A 20,487-nucleotide genomic window follows, 5' to 3' on the forward strand; every position below is an offset into this window, starting at 1 on the left:
ACATTCACCATCCTAATTTGCACAGGTTCTCAAATCAGACGATGCAAACTTTTTAACCCCACAGAAGCAGCATTATCTTGGCACTGAAATCTATGTAATTCCCAGAAGTTATACAAAGTAGTTTTGTTCTTCGTAAATTACCTTTTGATGCATTTTAACCTTAGACAACTCCTCCGTTTCACTTGACCACAAATATACCATCCCCCTGCACATTATTATACAAGATTATTTCATTAAAATTTCCATTTCACAGACCCAATTGAATGTCTGTCATTTTGCACAGGCCCCAGTGCCTACTGCTTTGCGAAGAGACTTCATTGCCTAGACCTCTTTCCTAACACATTGTTCAGGAGCCCTATATTGCTTGACACATTGCAAGTGGCCATTCATTGCTAGCCTCTTACCTGCTCTGTGGATGCTAGAAGTAGTGACCTAGTGATGTAAACCTCAATGTAAAATGATTTTTGTATAGAGGCTCCAGGTTCTTCCTGTACTGTGAGAAGCTCTATGACTTACATCATAGAGACAATCTTTGAGTAACTCTTCCAAAAAAATCCTCCAGATAGAATACACTGGACACCATAACGCTGGGACACTGCATACTTTGTCCAGACCCCTAATTTAACCATGGATTAACAGTATAAAGGATGACATGCGGAAAGTGTAGCTGTCCCTTCCACTTGTCCCATAATTGTGCTTTTGCTGTGTGTACTATAACCATACGGTTTGCGGGGCTACATGCTGCCCAAGATGAAAATATTATGTGGGGTAATCTTTTTTTTATTTTTCGTTTGTTTCCAATGTAATAAAGTTCATTCATGATTAAACCTCGCCTTTGTTAGATTCCAAAATCACTTGGTTAGCTTGCAAGATCATGTGTATTATGTAATTAAATTAACATTATCTATTAAAAAAGATACATAAGGTTTTAATTATCCGATGTTAAAAGGTATAGTAAATTTCAGATTTGTTTTTTCACTGACTTTTCATTTACATATACTGTATATGTAGTCACTTTTTGTATGGACTATGCCCTTTATTGCCTTAAAGCAGTATGTACATCTTTAAAGCAATATGTACATTCTGCTGTGGATTTTGGCTTTTCCATTAACAGCAGCACTGTGTGAAAATTGCCCAAGGCACAGTTCTTTGTAGAAGAAATTGACAAATATTGTTGGTTTGAAAAATCAATCTCTTTGCTTTCAACAAGACTTTGTATAAATTAGAGTTGGTCTACAAGTTGTTTTGGTTTTATACACTGGAGCTGCATATTGTAAGTATAACGAAAACTTGATGTATTTAAATGGCATTTATATCAGAAAATGCCTAAATGTGATTCAACTTTATGAAATATAAATGTGTATTGTATTTATACTGTTTTATAGTTTTTTCCAATTTCTTTTTTTTTTTCTTTTTTCTTTTTTTTACAGCCCATACAGTAATCAATTTTTGGTTTTAGGGCATGTGCAGACAGGCATTGTTATAAGTGTAGACAAAATGTTTGTCCTCGCTTTAATATAGCATTCAAAGTGTTTTCTTTATTGCTTCTCAAAACTTCCCTGCAGTATAATGTAGAATGTAGTAAATGATCATTTCCATAAAACACCATAGTATTTACCGGGCTTCAGTGTTTATGGAAGCTGCAGGAAACATTGTAATTGACACAAAATGAAACGCTAGTCAAAGTGTGTGTGTAGAGGTCCATTTATTTACATTTTTACTGTGAGCGTCAAAGCGGCTTTAAGAACGTTGCTTAAAATGATTTCCCATTTGTACCAGACTTTAATGACATGAGTACAGTTATGTTTAGAAGTCCAAGTGAAAACATAAACAGTGGCCCTTGCATTAACATCTTCTATCGTGTTTCCAGATTTTCAATGGATCTTACTCTGCCAACAGCTTGGAACGCCTGGTTCCAGTCTGTGCTTCTCCTGTCTTGGAAAATATAGCTGACCAAAGACTGACTCAAGGTATACATATAATAATTCATCATAACCATGAAATACTGCTTTTGTAGCTAATAATCTTCTTAATATATTCCTATAAAGAAGCCGTAAAGGTATATAGAACAAATTCAAACAAAAGAGCCAAATGGATCCAACTGTGGAAATTCAAACATTAATTACATATATAGAATAAGGACAGTTTCTCACCAGAATATACACAAGCCACAGTGGACCATTCCAGTTGTAGGTCTTTAGGAGACTTAGGAGGGTCTGTTGCATAATTCTATTGTTGAAGCACTTGCATCCCATCTTTGAGAGTAAATACTTTTTTTTTAATTGCTCCTTTACGTGATATCAGAAGCTTCACTAGGCTTCCTCAGCAGTAAGGCATAGTGCAATGTCTTACAATACAGGTGGTGGCTTCTGAAGCATGTGAGAACTATGGCTAAAACAAAAAAAATGGTTCACCACAATGCTTTCTATTTGTTTGTCTGGGATCAATGGTTATAAGTAAGTAGGTTTGGCAAGTTTGTTACCTGTTTGCAATCGTGTCAGCAAGAAGAGCTAAGCTAAAACTCGTTCATGCAACTTAGACTGGTTCTTCCCTCCCTTATATGTATTTTATGGGGATAGTGCTGTATAATATACAAAGGATCTGTCAGAAATGACAATCCTGTTGATGTGATAGATATTATCCATAGTCCTTGTTAATGTAATGTCTTTTCCTCCAGTTCAAAACAACAAAGCCAGGACAGCATCTCTGAGCTCAGAAGAGATTTGCGCTTCCGTGCGCACGCCTGACCAGGGTTCCTTAGTCACACCATCCCTCTTGTCAGCGGTATGCGGCTTACTGGAGAATCTGCTAGTAATGAATCCAGAAGACACTGTAAATGCGTTGTCAAAGAACCATTTGCTGATAGATCTGGCAAGGTACAATCAAGTAGCTTATTTCTCAAGAATATATTTCAGTAATATTGGTTCCTTAAAATTAATAGTATATGTTTTTAGTATTAGTAACTGAAACATTTATTTAGTATATTTAAATCTGTGTTTTGTGCAAAATGTTGGTTGATATTGTAAATATAATGGGGCATATTTAATTCCGATTCGCGGCCACGATTCCGCGTGGCTGCGCATATAAAGTGGCATTACGGTACCGCAATATCGCGCATTTCTGTGCGCACCCCTACGGTGCGCACGGTACTGGGACCCATGCGGCCGCGAATCGGAATTGAATGTGCCCCTATGGCTGCTGTTTGATCTTTTGTCTTCCGTATAAAGTTTTGAAGTATTTGTATAAGCTTTTAGGTGTGTTTTGCAAAATGTTAGAGCATCTTTTGCATTTGCTCAATATGATGAAATGAGCAATTGTCTTTGTGAGTAAAACAAGTCTAGAGGAGAAATAACTCTACAAGCACCTTTTTAGAAAATATATGAATTAGTATCGCTTATTTTTTTCATTCACACGTCTCTCTCACACAATTCTTTCAAATGTATGGACCTTTGTACAGTTTATGGAAATGTGTTCAAAACATGTGAATTCATTTCAGTATATTGGTGTGTCTTTGATGCAAGTTGCAGTTCTAAATTCTCATGATGGGATATATTTGCTTTACTGTTCAACTAATGCAAAATCATTTTCTTATACCCCACTGCTTTCTGCACATGATATGGCCTTTCAAGCTCTTAAGTGCAAATATGCTAATCAAGCATGTTTTTCTGATGGGGCATCAATCTAAATTTAACTAGCATATATTGAGTAAGGCATTAATCCATTGCTACATATACCGCTAAATTACAAACATATATATTCCCTGATTCTTAGAGCGTGATCTCTGTTTTCTCCCCTTTTTATGTGTTTCACTTTTATTATTCATGTTATTATTGCTTAATGTGAAATTTATCTGGAAGCACAAATGTGCATATGTCAATATGTTTTTATTGCATGACAAAGAGCTGAATAATATATAACCAAACTGGAATGATGGAGCCCAGGGCAGCTATTCTTGAATATTTTAGTGTATTCTTGCTGCATCTGCTCTGTAATGTAATCTGACCGTGTAAAAAGAGGAAGGAAGAAAAAAAGCTCCTGATTTTCCTTTGTGTCTTCTCATTTATAGTCTCCTAAAGCCAGCTGTGCTAGAAAGATGCTTTTCTGATCTCAAGACTTCACTCACGCCTGAAGGTCGTGCAGGAAATGTAAAGTCACAGGTTTGTTTTCCTTCCTGTACACTGTTAAACGCTATTATTGTACATGGTGGAATTGTTTGATGCTCACTTGTTCTTCTCTTTGAATGTCTTACTAATTAATAACTTATTTATAAATAGTCATATTTCTACTGTTTTTCTCATAACCCCTTCACAATGCTGCAGTTTAAATTCCTGTTTACTGAGCTGTGATCTCCAGCAATAAATGACTTTGCAGACTAACCTATACAAACTCACCATTGCTGCAGTACTTAGTGCAAGCGCCAAGCTTGCTTCAATCCAGTAGTTCAAAACAGGAAATAATAAAAACGATTTGAAGAAAAAAAAAAGACTTAATTCCCCCCTCCACCATCACCACTGTTTACATGCTGATATTATTTTCTAGAGGGATTATATTAGACCTCCATGTTAGATTAATTTAAGTAATATCTTTCACTATGATCACAGAAGCGTCACCATTAATTTAAGTAATATCTTTCACTATCCCTATGTTCACAGAAGCGTCAGCACAGGGTTTTTCCCATAAATAACAGCGCTTACCCTGAAAGTGATTTGCTTCTTAAGCTGCCCCATACATAGTGATTTTAATGGCAAATTTGGCAATTTAGACTAAAGTGGTCTGAAACCACTGGGCATGTGGGACTTCCACTGATTCAGATTTTAATTGCTCCCAAGACAAAAATTCAATTGGCCAGTAACTTCAATGACTGTGTGTTTTTGTGGTTCTCAGCCCACCACACTAATTTGCTTGGGTCTGACTGCTTGATTTATACTTTGGTTACCCATGTATGTGACAAAATTGGACACAGATCTCTTTATTTAGCAGTCTTAACTAAAGTGACCAGTTCTATTGTTGTAAGTGTAGTATTTAGTAATTTGTCATAGTTTAATGATATTAATGTACTGTTAACTGAATTCAGAATCAATTAGAATGTTTGGGTCTTCAGCTTGTTTAACTGACATGGGTGTAGATACTGCAAGCTTATTTAGTGTCTTAACTCCAGACTTCCTGAAAATCATAAACTTTGCAAACTTTTTAGTTTGCATATTATTTTATTAATATTATTATTGTTTATATAGCACTGATCATATTAAGCAGGGCTGCATAAAGGATATGTAGTCATTGACATCAGTCCTTGCCCCATTGGGGACACATACACACACAAACATACATTAAGGTCCTGTCCTTTTTGTCAGAAGCTACTTAGCTTTCCAGTTTGTTGTTGGAATGTTGGAGGAAACTGGAGCACCCAAAGGAAACCCACGCAAACGCGGAGTACACAGATAGGACTCTGGGTGGAATCAAATTCATGACCCACTAGCGCTGTGAGGTAACACTGCTGACCACTGTGCCACCATGCTGTCTTGGTTACAGTGAGCATTAAGACAACACCATAACATTTAATTTAGTTGTATTTAATTGTCTTTTACTACTTCCACAATACTGTTTCTTTTTTTCACCATGCAGACTTCCTGCTATTTTAACCTTTATTCTGTATTTATTTAAATAGATGCTGGTCCTGCTTCAGTACCTGTCTTCATTGTCCAGATTTCTCCAGTCATGCTTGCTTGTAAATGCTAGTTTATTGATCAAGGGAGAATTGATAAGACAGCTATTGGCAATTTTATCTTCACTGCTCCTTATACAACATAAAAAAGTTACAGGTATGTGATCTTTGCTTAATCTATAGTGTATTTGTTTGCCAACAAAATAATATATACAAGTAAACAGGCAAAAATACTGTATTTCCTCATGTACAAGACACAGCTTTTTCCCAAAAATTTGGGGTCTAAAAACTGGGTGCATCTTATACAGTTGTAGCGGGGATCCAGGGTGGGGTAGGGGGGGGGCAGCGTTACAGTGGCAGAGCAGCCGGGCAGCACACTCTCCCTGTCTGTCTCAGCGGAACGGACCTGCACATAGTGTGCAGCCGCCGGCAGCAAGCCCTTGCATTCTCTGCACACTTTTTGACAGCTACCGTAATTTTTTTTTTCTTTCAAATTTCGGGGACAAAATTAAGTGTGTGTTTTATACATGGGAGCGCCCTTTACATGGAGAAATACCGTAAGTGTATTTTGAAGGGAGTTATTGTCCATAATGCCAAAGTTAAATGAGTCCCCTGCTGCAGATGACTTACATGTTTACACGTAAATTCCATGCTTTAGTGCATTTCAACATTAATAATTCAAATTATATGGGAGCTATAATGTCATGCATTTCACTGCAATTCTGTAATATAATTTGAATACATTATCTGGCTCTTTTCGATTTGTGAATAATTTTTTAGGATGTTATTAAGGTGGTAGTCCCTCTTTCAGACGGCTGAAAGTATCTTGTGGCAGCTTGAAAGCATTACAAACAAGGCTTAATGTAGACCAAGTATTCATCTCTAATGATCAAAGTCTGAAGTGACTGCAGTTATTTAGTATGCTTTTAGAAGACTTGCTGCTTACACTATACTTATCACTAGGCAGTCTGATGCCTAAACGTTTTCTGTACAATTTATACTTTGCAAACAAATGCTTATTTCAGATTACAGTTGATTGCATTTTGTTAAGTATTTTATGTTCCTGGCCTATTTGCCTTGCATAAGTTTTGTGTCCTGAATGCCATCTATGTTTGTGTACTTATAAAGTGCAAATTGACTATTTTATCTTTTACAACAATTGGCTTTTCAACCTTTCCGACAAGCTTTGTTTCATAACACATGTAGATCTCTGCAGAGCTCCCCAAACCAATAAAATGTGGGGGGGGTTTACTAAGTTATTATTATTCTTTATTATCTTTTATTTATACGGCACCACAAGGGTTCTGCAGCACTGAACATAAATTAAAGAAATGTTTTTTTAATGGTACTCAAACTTTGACAAGTAGTCCGTATATAGATAGATATAGCATTATTTTATTATTTTTTATTTACAAATGCACATTACCTATCTATTTTCTGCTAATCATGCGCCATATTTTTACATCTGCTCTTTATTTATTTGACCCAGCTAAAAATGCCTGGAAGATAACATTATTTACAATGTATACCACAGAAATCCTATTACCTATGCGCATGCACAGACATGCCTCTATGAATCACATGCAGCATCTTCGGCTGTGGAATGGGGGACATTTCATTTTATAAGCTTTATTTCTGTCATTCAGACAATAAACATAATACATGTTATGGTTTTCTTTTTAAATATTTTAAATCAGAATTAAGGTATCTGCTTTCATGTCTTTCAATATAATATTTCTTTAATAATTTCAGATGTTAAGCTAAAAACAGCATTTTACCAGTCGTGGACAGACATATTTGTATTGTTAACCTCCTTGTTAAGAAAAAATGGACCGGTTGTTATTTGTCACATAACAACAACCTTGACGAAACATGGAAATGCATTCTTTGGTAAGATTTTAATTATTTGGAATTTGGCCAATGGCTAATATATTTTCCTAATAATAATAATGCTTGCAAAATGATAATTCCAGCTAAAACCTTTTTTTAAGCTGAACCCCCCTTCCCCTGTTTCTATCTTTCACAAATGCGAGGGTCTCAAACAAAGGACACTGAAGTTCAGAAGAACTCACTCTGCCAGCATACCAAAAATACATTTTCCCGGGGTGACAACCAAGAGCAGCTTGATTTCAAAGAGTGGCTTTATTGGCATCTGTATTACAAACTGTTACAGAGCCACACTTTGCACCTCCCCTCCTCCTATTTGTTGATGAGAGAAGAAGCATAGGAACAAGGGACACCCACTGTTCTGCAAATTGAGGCAAGCGGAATGTCGGCTATATAATCTCTTTTTGTTTTTATCCAGTTAGCGCACACCACCTTGTTTTTTGGGGGGTTTTAACGGATGACCAGAACATGCCTTATACCTATGTGCTGTGTTTTCATTAGCAGACCGTAATTCCAGAGAGAGAGCCAACTGCTTGATCAGTTTTGCACAGCTTTTAATAGAGCGCGGTATTTAAAGGATGTGCTATCACCCGATCACCAGGTTACCCCTGCAGGAGAGATAGTATTAAAAAAATTTAAAAGAAAGTTTACCTGGAACAAATATGCCAGCTCCAGTTAGAACAAGCAGGTGCTGTAAAATTAAATATATTTGTTGTGTCCCCCAAGGCCTATTCTGACCTGTGGGGACACTGTAATAAGAATTGTAAACATAAACAAGAGAAATGACACATTAGGATATGTTTCTGTTAGTGGACGAATCACTTAAAAAGCAATTGTGTATAACTTTACTATTACATCTAAATTAGCCATTATAACCCTGCAAAATTAAATACTATTTGTTAGAAAAACTACCAAATGAAAGCCCTATTTCCCTCAAAGCAGAGAATAATATAATATACAATATAATAATATAATTCACTTGACTACCCTAACTAATAAAGTTATTGTTGTTTAACCAGCACACACCTGGTCATGAAGATGTGGATTAAAGTAACACTCACAATTAAACTTTATTAGGTACACCTGCTCTTTGATACAAACATCTAATCAGCCAATCATGTGCAGCAACACAGTTCATAAAAACATGCAAACATGGTCAAGAGGTTCAGTTGTTGTTGTTCAGACCAAATACCAAAATGAGGTGTAAATTTGATGTAAGTGACTGACTGTAGCATGATTGTTGGTGCCAGGTGGGTGGTTTGGATATCTCAGAAAATGTTGAGAATTGTATACTAAACTAAAAACATCCAGCAAGCGTCAAGGGTGAAAATGCCTTGTTAATGAGAACTCGGAGGAGAATGGTCAAACTGGTTCAAACTGAGAGGAAGGCAACAGTAACTCGAATAGCCATGTGTTACAACAGTGGCATGCAGAAGAGTATATCTGAATGCACAACACATCAAACCTTGAAGTGGATGGTCTACAGCAGCAGAAGACCACACCGGGTTCCACTCCTGTCCGCTAAGAACAGGAATCTCTTGCTACAGTGGGCACAGGCTCACCAAAACTGGACAGTTAAAGACTGGAAAACTTTGGCTGGTATGACTAATCTTGATTTCTACTATAATATGCAGATGATAGGGTCAGAATTTGTAAACATGGATCTATCCTGCCTTGTGTCAACTCTACAGACTGGTGGTGTAAGGTGTTAGACACCTTAATACCGTCTGAGCATTGTTTAAATGTTACAGCCTACCTGAGTAATATTGCTGACCATGTGCACCTCTTCATGGCCACAGTCTAACTATCTTCAGTGACTACTTCCAGCAGGATCATGTCACAAAGCAAATGTCATGTCAAGCTGGTTCCACTTACATGGCAATGAGTTCAGTATAATCCAGTGACCTCAGTGAACAGATCGCAGTCCATTAGAGCATCTTTGGGATGTGATGGAACTGGAGATTTGCAGCATGAATGAGTAGCCGACAAATCTGCAGCAACTGTGTGATGCTATCAGCATATCAACGTGGACCATAATTTCTAAGGAATTTTTCCAGCACCTTGTTGAATTCAGGCTGTTTTGGGGGCAAAGGGGGTTATACTTAATGCTAGAATGATATACCTAATAACGTGGCCACTGAAAATGATATATATTAGCTGAAATCCCCTGCATTGCCTGGATTTAAATCTTCAAGTTTTTAAGTTGTCAATGAGTTGGATGTAACTGTCATCATCATCATCATCATACTGTCAACAATTTTAAAAATAATTAGCAGCTCTTCCAACACACCCATTAGGTGGCTGTCCAGTGTCGTTTTTGTTTCTATATTAAATGTTATCCAAATTCATCCACTGGAAGGCCCAGAACAGGCTCTCCGGATCAAAGTTCTGGCAAGTGGACATCAACTGGATGTCTGACCGTATCCTCAACCCACTACTATGTCTTCTGGGATTAAATGTTACCAGTCTGTGAAATTTTCATCCAAATCCATTCAGCGGAAGGCTGAGAACAGGCTCCCTGGGTCCAAGTTCTGGCCTGCGTCCAGCAACAGGAGGCCCGACTGGGATCCTAACCCCCCTAAAACCTGGCTAGGATCCAACTGGACCACCTCGCGATGGTGTCATCCCAATCAGTGCAGGGTTGCCTACAAACAATCAAACTTCTGCTCATATATATATATTTGCAGTACACATTGTATAGTATTTTCTGTTTGTTTTTCTATTGTGTTTGGAGGGAATTTGCTCTGTGCAAAAGTCAGCCGTTACAGTTATCAAAAATACAGGAAACAAAATGTAAATTTAGATTGTTGTTTTCAAACCATATATTTTTTTTATAAAGCAATAGCATGCAATCAGCTACTTTTTTTTCCATATAGTTTTTAAACAAATAACATTTTATTTATATGATTATAAAATTGTTAAATAAAAATAATTTAGAGAACCCGCTTTAATCTAAACCACACTAGTGTTCTTAGGAAATCTGTAGTGTAGAAATTATATAATTTGATAAAGGCTTTTCTTTTTGTCTAGACACCATATCTGAGTGTGTAGCACTAGCTGGAAACCATCCCAAACTATACACCGCCTGCCTGTATTTTGTATCAGTTCTTCTAACAGAGGATGGAAACCAGCAACTTCGTGAGTCACAGTCAAGTGCAATGCTGAGTTCACTTTTAGATGGAAATCTAAAAATGGGAAATAACCTTTGCAGAATAATTTTACAGGTTAGTTTCTGTTGATGTAATACATATTTTGTATGTAATGTATTTTATATACTGTTAGGTATAATTTTGTATGTAACTGTTTTTTTTTTGTTTTTCTAAATGCAACCTAGAGCTGGTGTCATTATACAGTATAGTTATTTTAAGGAAGTTGTCAAGAAAATAATTGTTTGTTACAGCTGTAGAGAGCATTGGTGAATATAGGAGAACACTAGTGTTTTTTCTTGGCTAATGGGCTCCCTCCCAACAGAAACGTGTGGATCACAAATATGGTAAATATTCACCTTTGCTGGTAGCTGTCATGATATCTGGGCATACACTGTATATTTACCCTCAGTAATGTGGACATACTCTCACATCCAGGCAAATATCCAGGTTAAAATATGCAATAAGTTTATTAATAGACCCACATCAACAGCAATTCTAGCACTTTCAAGAAATGAGTAACAAAGTCCTAATAAGGCAGATGAGACATTCATCATGCAAGGGTTAGAAATGCAACACTATACCGGTGTTCTATTAGCCACCATGGCATCTCTAATCTGAGCTGGCCCCTATGCTGCAGAGGCTTCCCTCCTGATGCTGCCTGCTAGCCAGATGTCCTGCTTCACTGTCACTTTGCTTTTGGCGGAGACACACTTCCACAGGACCCACAGAGATTCCAGAAGAGGATTTGCTGATCCTTATAGTCCTTCTGTAGTGCTCTGATTTTCAGTCCGTCACTGTCTGACACTCAGTTCCTTCAGGTTGCAGAGAGTGAATTTGATGCAGCACCATGTGCTTGTTATCTTGTTCCCAATCCAGCCTCTCCACCTCCAGGAGCAGCTCCACACTGTCTGAGTATATTACTTTTACACATTGGGTCTCAAGAGGAGATGAATCACTGTTAACAAAATTAGTAAGTCAGTTTCCGTCAGTTTCCTGGACAAAAGAGCCTGGGAATGTGATTAACTTTGGCTTTCTCCTTGGATTAAGCCCGGGGCTGGGACATGGCTCAGATGCTGCCCATCTTTGTGGCTGTAGCAGCTCCATCCTGTCTACGGATTCCAGCTTCACAGAAAGGATCTCCTGAAATGAATTTAATCAGTGGTGAATTTAATTGGCAAGAGCATTATCCTGAATCTCCAACACAGGAGTGTAATCAATGGTGATTTATTTATCATGGGTAGTGTTCCAGGGTTTTCCACTTTCTTCCTAGTCTGCAGGTGATCACTCTTTCCCAGGATTGCTACAGCTCTTTAATAGACCTATTTCCTTTAACATGAAGACACAGTATATATACACACACACTCACACACTTATAGTGTAAGCTTAAACTATAACTGAGGAGCTGGTGGATCTGGTTGGGGGGGGACAACAGGGCTAAACATTTTACTAATGACAGTACAAATTTTGTGAGAAACAAGGTGCAGCAATAGTGGTGTGAAATTAACTCCTTGTTTCCTCACAGTAACCAATGTATTTCCAGGCATAACCATTTGGGGAAACTTGGTGGTAAACCCCTTTTCGTTCGCCTTAAAATATTTTACAAATGGATCAATATTTAAACATAAAAGTATGCATTTATCTGTTCATTGAATAGCGAGGACACAAGACCTATTGTGCATCAATTAAACAAGTAACTTTGTATTTGATATAGAGCTACGAAGAGAAATCCTCAGAGGACCCTCTCAAACAAGTTTGTGCAAGTTCTTTAATCTCACTGTTGGCTATTAGTAGAAGTGCCCAGATGTACAGTCTACAAGGTGAGGTTTTTTTTTTTTTTGTATAATTGCAATAAAAACATAACATGCATATTGTACTATTCATCTGTTTAGCCCCTTATTATACAGTGTATTCTAAGAGTTTACATTTGACTTTCATATAGGAGCGGGTAGAGCATATTAAAAAAAACATAGAAGACTAACATATGGAGTACTGGACATTCAAGAAGCATAATACTGTACATAAGTCATAATAAGCAAGGTATAAAAAAACAAGCAAGAGGAAAAATACAAAACCATACTATTGGACGAAGTGGGAGCAGACAAGAAGGCTGGAGGCTGAGAGAAGATGGGGATGATGCAGAATAGGAATTTGGGCTTAGAACCAGGGAGGGTGGAGTTAAGTGGAAAACTGGTAGGCTTTAAATAGGTGGTTTTTAAACCGCTTTTAAAATATTGGAGGGTGGAGGAGAGTCTGATTGTACATCGAAGCAGCACAAGAGAATTCTTAGAGATGGAAGTGGGATGTAGTTATCAGTGGAAACTTCAGGTGTTGGTCTTTGACAAAGCAGTGAAGGAATTAGGAAGTGTGAATTGAGATGAGATCAGAGATGTAGGTGCAGAAGGAATGGCTGAGGGCTTGGCGTTGAGCGTGAGTAGTTTAGATTGGATTCTTTATGGATTAAGAAGTGAAGGGAGATTGAAGCAGGATGACGGGAGAGTAAAATCGGTTTTGTTGTGCCATTGATGATGGATTGAAGTCTGGAGAGACAGGTATGAAGGAGACTAGACCAGACAGCTGGAGGTTGCAGTAGTCAATGCTGGAAATAAGTAGAGATAGAATGAACATTTTAGACCCGTAATGGGTGAAGAAGGGTCTAATCCTGGCAAAGTTTCTAAGGTGAAAGTGACAAGTTTGGAAGGGTAGCTGGATGTGGTGAGTGAAAGAAGAGGGGGCAGCTGTCTTCCACGTCACATAATGACAACTGCACAGTGCTAGATCGTCAGGCGGCATACCCGGGGAAGAATGGAATAAACTGTGCTCTCCCTACTTCCTCTGTGCGGCCACTTTGAAGGATGTCCCTCACTGCTCTAGATGGAGGGAAGACGATTAGCATGGACATGTTGAGGTTTAGACAACATTGGAATGTCTAAGAAGCGTTAGCATAGAGACAGGCAGACACACAAGTGAGGCGAAAAGGGGAGAAATTGGGGGAGGAGCGGTAGATTTGGGTATCGTCAGCATAGAAGTGGTAATAATCAGTTCACTGAAGTAGGAAGTGTACAGCAAAAAGAGCAGAGGCACAAGAAGAGAGCCAATCATGATCCCCACAGGGAGTAGGAGGTGATGGTTGAAACAGAAAAGAAGCAGTTGGGCAGGTAAGGAACCAGGAGATGATGGTGCCGCAAAAGCCAGTTGAGTGAAAGGTATGCAGGAAGAGAGGGTGGTTCATGGTGTCGAAAGCAGAGAGGTCAAGGAAGATGAGCGAGGAAGCTTATGAGGCAGTTATAGACAAGCCGCTCAAGTAATTTGGAGGCAATTGAGAGTAAAGAAATTGGATGGTAGTTAGAAAAAGAGACTGGGTCAAAAGAGGATGGGTGAGCTAAGAGTCCGTTTCGAGGATGAGGGAAGATGCTAGTAGAGACAGACAAGTTGAAATAGGTTGGCTAGGCGCTGACAGGCGTTGGGAGAAAAGGTGAGAGGACTTGGGGGCAATGGAAGATAAAGAAGATGACAGGAGAACATGGACTTTGTCCCCCAGATGGTGTGTTGGAAGAGAGTGTGGGTAAGGTGCATGGTACCTGGCATGAGAATTCTATATGATTCAATAAGTCAGATTTTTGCTTTAGCTGACCATTTGTAAACTTGTTCCGTATTTTAAATCTGATGACCATAGCAGTGTCCTAATTACAGATTTGCCATGCATCAAATTGTGTTTTAATGCTGGCAAACCTGCAGTATGATGTATCCACTTGTAAAGGTTTCCCATGCAATACCATTGCAAAATGCAGTCACTCTAACGACCGTTGTTCCCATTGCAGCACTTTTTCAGTACTTCAGTGAGAACATTTTCTATCTGCCCAATGGCTCTCAATTAGTGGCGCTATATAAATAAATGATAAGGTGATGATGATGTTGATGATACAATCTTCTAATTGGATTTTAAGTATGGATGAGGTCCTGCCCTCTACATGTTACCTATTGTGTTCCCATATGATGCCGTGTAAATAGCAACCCATGTCACTCCTTGTATCCTCACATGGGTTGGTCACCTCTGTGAAGAGGGCATGCTGTTCTTGCTGACCCATCTATTAAGGTACCAGACTCACGCTTACCAGTGTGACGCTAGCTTTCACTACAGTAGGGGGATCCCATGCTTGTGTTCTTACTGTTATAGTGGAAACTAGCCCAAGCTGTTTAGTGCTGGGGCTGGTTGGAGGTTTCAGTGATGGTGTATGCTGTACTTTTTTTATTTCTTTAATGATTTTTCTTACATTGTGGATCGTTTGTGATCTGAGCAGATTTAAATGTCAATTATTTGAAGTTCTCAGTCACTTTAATAAAAAGAAACATGCGGCTGAATAACTAAGAGTTATCTTTACATAGACTACAGATGGTCCCAAATCAATATTTGAAGCTGGGGCATGAACATAGTAATTTGATTCACAAAGAACAGTACACATGTACTCTGTTTTCATCCATCTCTAATGCGTAGTACAATTCTCTCAAAGTGCCATCTGGTGGCAGATACATGTATTACAGGAATTTAAATATTATAATTTGAGGAACACACTTATGCTAAGTGATGTGTTTCCTTAAAGCACCAGCACACACAAGATTTTCTAAATTACCTCTAATTTGATTTATCCTAAATGTATTTGATTTATGATTCATGCTGACATGTAATGAATGGCCTTCACTCTCCTGGACACATGCAGTTCACAGTGGCAGGTGGAATGTCAGGAAAAGTACACCCAGTAACATACAGTTGAGTTTTTGAATTACTTTTTAATTTGGGTATAATTAATCAGGCTTGTTTTGTTCTAATTTAGCTCACCTTGTAGATTCCTGCACGGAAAAGTTGAAATATATTAATGCACAACTGACTCTCGAGTCCCTACGTCTTGGAAAGTCTACACAGAGAAAAAAGGTATCCATTCATTTTAGTGTAGGAATCACAGATATTAAAATGTACTATATTTATTTTTCATTTATATACAGCGCTGCGGAATTAGTGGCGCTATATAAATAATTGGTAATAATAATGTATGACAGAACTGTTAGAACTGCACAGTTGTTAGCTTTTCAATGCGACAAAGTGTTTCTTCATAGTACATTAATTATTGTATTGAAGCACCAAAATATACTAGAGATGTTCAATGTTTTGGTTTTGGTTCTGGAATAACTTTGTGTTTTGGTTTTGGCAAAACCAACCTTGCGTGTTTTGGTTTTGGATCCCAATTTTTTTTTTTTTTTCTAAAATCCCATTTTTTTTTTTTTTGCTAAAATCACAATTATTTTTTTTTTTCGCCCCTACATTATTATTAACCTCAATAACACTAATTTCAAGTCATTTGCAGTCAATTTTGACCACCTCACAGGTCACAATATTATTTTCATACACTTTCAAACAAAGACCGCAGTGACCTGGCTGGTTGCTAAGCGACAGAGCAATGACACAAACACACGGCAGTTCCTAGCACATCTAGGAAACATTGGTTCACAGCAGTGTCGGTAAAGAAAAGTGATGCAAGATGGAATTGTCCTTGGATCATGAAATCAGTTATGGTTCATTTGATTGCTCCACCCGTTCCTTGGATAACTGTGGTAATTCTACAGCTAATACATGGCGGCGAGCGCTGACCCCCCCCCGGGATGCCTGCTTTTATCAGACCCAGACCAATCCAGGGTGCCAGACAATGCGCTAAAAAAGAGCAATTGTAATTCACAGCAAAAAGCAAGTTCATCACTGCGCTTCGAATCAGCCCTAATTCACAAAAAAGTATAATATAGTTAGGTACCTTTGTCGTAAAGTGCAGATTACAAACGCTTTGTGGGATACTGATGAAACAGCAGCAAAGTGGAAGGTAATACATATATATATGTCTATTTAGACTTCCATGCTTACATTACTTCTGCAAGCAACGTTGTTCTTTGTTAATAAAACTGTTGTCTTTATAGCGTTCAAAATTTTTTTAAATAATCCTCCACCATTCTTTGGATGTTGATAGTTGTCTGAGTACACACCCTCCAGTGTTTACTCGGAAAACTCTTTCCGAGTACACACTGTAGGGTGGGCAGCTTAGGCAGTGCAAAGCGAGTTGGTACATGGGTCTCCAAATTCACTTTTTTTTCTCCCAGTATGTAAAGGGATTGTCTGATGTGTATGTTTCTATGCTGTCATGAAAATAATCCTCCACCATTCTTTGGATGTTGATAGTAGGATCAGGTGGGCTTGCGGAAGAGGTGTCACGTTTTTTGGTCAATTCTTTTAGACCAGACCAGATGTCAAAATTTGCTGCTGAATCATCTGCACCATCCCTGGATCTCTTGGGAAACCGAAGTTTCTTCCTAGCAGCAGTTGAGTGAGAAACTGAAGGAGGAGACGCGTCCTGTCACGTAACACTTGAGCTGTCATCCTGCTCACCAGGAGCTCCTTGTATCTCTTCAGATCTGGATCAGTTGGAAACAAAAAGAAGACATCGCTCTTAAACCGCGGATGAAGCACAGTAGCCAAAATGTAGTGTTCCGATTTCAAGAATTTGATAACTCTTGGATCCTGGTGAAGCGAATAAAGTAGTTGATCTACAAGTCCGACATACTTAGCGTAAATGGTTTGTTTAATCTCCTCCTTCAGTTTCTCAAGCTGCTTTTCCAAAAGTCTAATTAAGGGAATCACTTGACTCAAGCTAGCAGTGTCTGAACTCACTTCACAGGTGAATACATTGAATGGTTTTAGCACCTTGTACAGTACGGAAAGTATTCTCCACTGCCCTTGATTAAAATATTTCTCCCCTCCTTTCCCAATGTCATGGTTTGTGGAGTAAGCGTGGATGATTTTTCGCTGTTCCTCCATCCGCAGAAGCTTATACAGGGTGGAATTCCACCTTGTCACCACCTCTTGCTTCAGTTGTTGGCAGAGCAATTTAAATTGCTCTTGTAACTGTTGTAATCTCCTACATGCTGTTGCCGAATGCCGGAAGTGTCAAAATATTTTACGGGCCACAGACAGCATCTCTTGCACATCCCTGTAATTTTTTAAAAAGCTCTGACCACCAAGTTTATTGTGTGAGCAAAACAGAAAATGTGATGGAATTCACCCAGCTGTAGTGCTCTCAGAATTTTTGGTTGGCGTTATCAGAAATGACATATCCTGAGGAGAGTCCAAGCGGGAATAGCCATGTTGCAATGACATCCCTTAGTTTTTGTAACAAATTGTCAGCTGTATGCCTCTTAGTGAAGCTGGTGATACACAGAGTAGCCTGCCTCTGAAAAATGTGACGTACTTGGGTACCTGCTGGTGAAGGAAAATCACCAACCCAGTGGGCTGTCACAGTCATATAATCTTTAGGTTTGCCCAGTTCCGCTTGTCCACATATCTGTGGTTAAGTGTACAGTGGGTAGAATGGCATTTTGTAGCCCAATAATTACATTTTTACGAACCTTCTGGTAGAGGCGAGGTATTGCTTTTCTAGTAAAATGGTGTAGTGATAGAATTTGGTAACAGGGACACAAGACCTCAAGTAATTGTCTAAAACCAGCTGCATTAATAGTAGCTATTTGACGCAGATCTAATACGAGCATAGTCGCCATGGCGTCTGGGATCCGCTTTGCGACTGGGTGACAGCTTTCATACTTTCTTCCTCTTGCAAAGGATTGTTTAACAGTCAATTGTTGTAAACTGCTAGTAGTCTTCTTGGTTTGCTGCTGGGATGAAGATTCACCCCCAGCAGCAGCAGCAGTGGGACTAACGCTCAAGAATTCTTCTGAGGAATCCATAATAGTGGTGGAGTCATCTAGCCTTAGCAACTTGGATGCAGGACTAACTCCGATAGCTACTGAGGATATTTATATGGACGGTGTTGTGGGTGTAGATTGCAGGTGTCGGGATCTAGCTGAGAGAAGGGATCTAGCTGATGATGGACTGCTTGTTGTTATTTTTCTTAGCATAAGTTTCCGATTTTCCCAACAGCATGCAATGAACTCGCTTCAAATTGCGTAACATGGATGAGGTTCCTAGATGGTTAAGGTCCCTACTTCTTCTGACTGTGGCTTTAAAAACGCTACAAATGGCTAGACAATCCACACACAAGAGGTGGATTTTTTGATCTTATGCCAAGGCATGACAATGACCTTCTTATCACGTGCAAGAACTGCTTCCACTGGTGCAGGACTTACACAAACAACATTATCCTCATCAGCATCCTCATGAGCGCCATCGTTAACTACACAAATATCCCCCTCATCCTGTTGCTATTCCAAAGTGGCTTCCTCAATTGGTGTATCACCGGCTACACTTGGGCTGTTCATGCACACATCTGCAAAAATGCTGAAAGGGGCCTTCTTTATGGGTATACTATCAGAAAGGTCAGTATTACACATAGCACTCTTTGATAAACTCCTCAGGGATTGGTGTCATTTCTGAATCAGAACATACATTTTCCTCTAATGCCTTACTGTTTTCTTCCAACTTGGCTTTTACACGTAACAGTATTTGGACGCTTTGGAGTCCGAATGACAAGGTGTTGCTTGGTTATGACTGACCTTACAAGAGGTCAGTCATAACCAAGAAGATGCCTCAGTGACAGTTGCAGAACTAGCACTCATAGAGAAAGGCGAAGGCCTCATTCTTTCCTTGCGATTGTGTGTGTAGAATGGCATGTTGGCAATTTTATTTTTTTCTGCAGATAACTTTGCCTAGACTACAGGTCTTTTTTTCTTGACCAAGGCAAAGGTGTTTTTTTTAAATTTTTGTTTCCCTGACTTAAAAACACTATGCACTTTAACATAGGCTTTAGCAGATGACGTAGAGGGATTACTATCATCATGACAGGTGCCAGCAGCTGCTTAGTGCTCCTGGTCTTCTGTGTACTGCTGTGAATCCATTTTGATAACACGGTACAATGTGACTGCAGATATAGAAGACCAAGCCTGCCAGACCTATTATTTGTATTTCAGCAATGACGATTAGCAATGGAGCTCTTCTCTTTGTATGTTACCTATATAATGCGCGAAAGTACCGAGCCGGCTCGGTACTCGGATCTGCTAAGTTCGGGTGTGTTCAGTTCTTGGGGAACCGAGCCGGAGCATCTCTAAAATATACATGTATTACATTTATTGTGGCTTTATATATTAACTTTGCAGAGAAGCTTCCTGTGAAAATAAATAGAAGTGAATTTTTACAAATCGAGGTTAACCTATGATACCTATAAAAAAAAATGCAGGTTCATTTAAAGTGATGATTGCTTTTTTAGTTGTCCTGGACTTGTTTTTCTTTAAAGAGCATTGTACTCTTTCGATTTACCTCCTATCTACAGCAACACTTTGTGTTTCAGCTGTTATCCCCAAGTTAATAATGAGAATTTGAAAACTATTTTTATTAATTTCTCCTATCACTCTGGTCTCTGTGCAGACACTGGGTTATCCTCTAGTGCTGAATGTGACATTTCTTGTCCTTTAATACATGCTTCTCCTCTTCAAACTCTGTTTTGTTGCCTCTAGGATGAACAAGACTGGGGACATTGTTCCTATGTAATCTATTATCGAGCTGCTATGGAAAAAATGTACATAACTGGGGTTCTATAAGACTTGGATGTATTCTGCCTGTGATCATTGCTCGGATAGTTATTATCGGCTTACAGTTGACTCTTGTGTCACCTTTTATCATATGCAACACCTGCCCTGTTTTATATGGTGTCTTTCCACTGTAATTTACATATGTCTCTTATTTATACTATTCTGGTTAGGTAGTTGCACTTGATCCTATTTGTCTAAAACTAACCATCAACGTTC

At 38.7% G+C, this 20,487-nt stretch overlaps 1 protein-coding gene across 1 annotated transcript in view; it reads left to right on the forward strand.

Moving 5' to 3' along the window:
- Positions 1-20,487, forward strand: part of RTTN (rotatin) — a 137,858-nt gene that overhangs the window by 105,605 nt on the left and 11,766 nt on the right. Inside the window, exons 36-43 of the mRNA XM_075213246.1 lie at positions 1,871-1,970; positions 2,678-2,876; positions 4,067-4,157; positions 5,666-5,819; positions 7,415-7,552; positions 10,580-10,773; positions 12,410-12,515; positions 15,528-15,625. Coding sequence (XP_075069347.1) covers positions 1,871-1,970; positions 2,678-2,876; positions 4,067-4,157; positions 5,666-5,819; positions 7,415-7,552; positions 10,580-10,773; positions 12,410-12,515; positions 15,528-15,625 — 1,080 coding nt within the window. The remainder of the gene's footprint in view (positions 1-1,870; positions 1,971-2,677; positions 2,877-4,066; positions 4,158-5,665; positions 5,820-7,414; positions 7,553-10,579; positions 10,774-12,409; positions 12,516-15,527; positions 15,626-20,487) is intronic.

Source organism: Mixophyes fleayi, chromosome 5, assembly GCF_038048845.1.
Source record: "Mixophyes fleayi isolate aMixFle1 chromosome 5, aMixFle1.hap1, whole genome shotgun sequence".
Lineage (NCBI taxonomy): Eukaryota > Metazoa > Chordata > Amphibia > Anura > Limnodynastidae > Mixophyes > Mixophyes fleayi.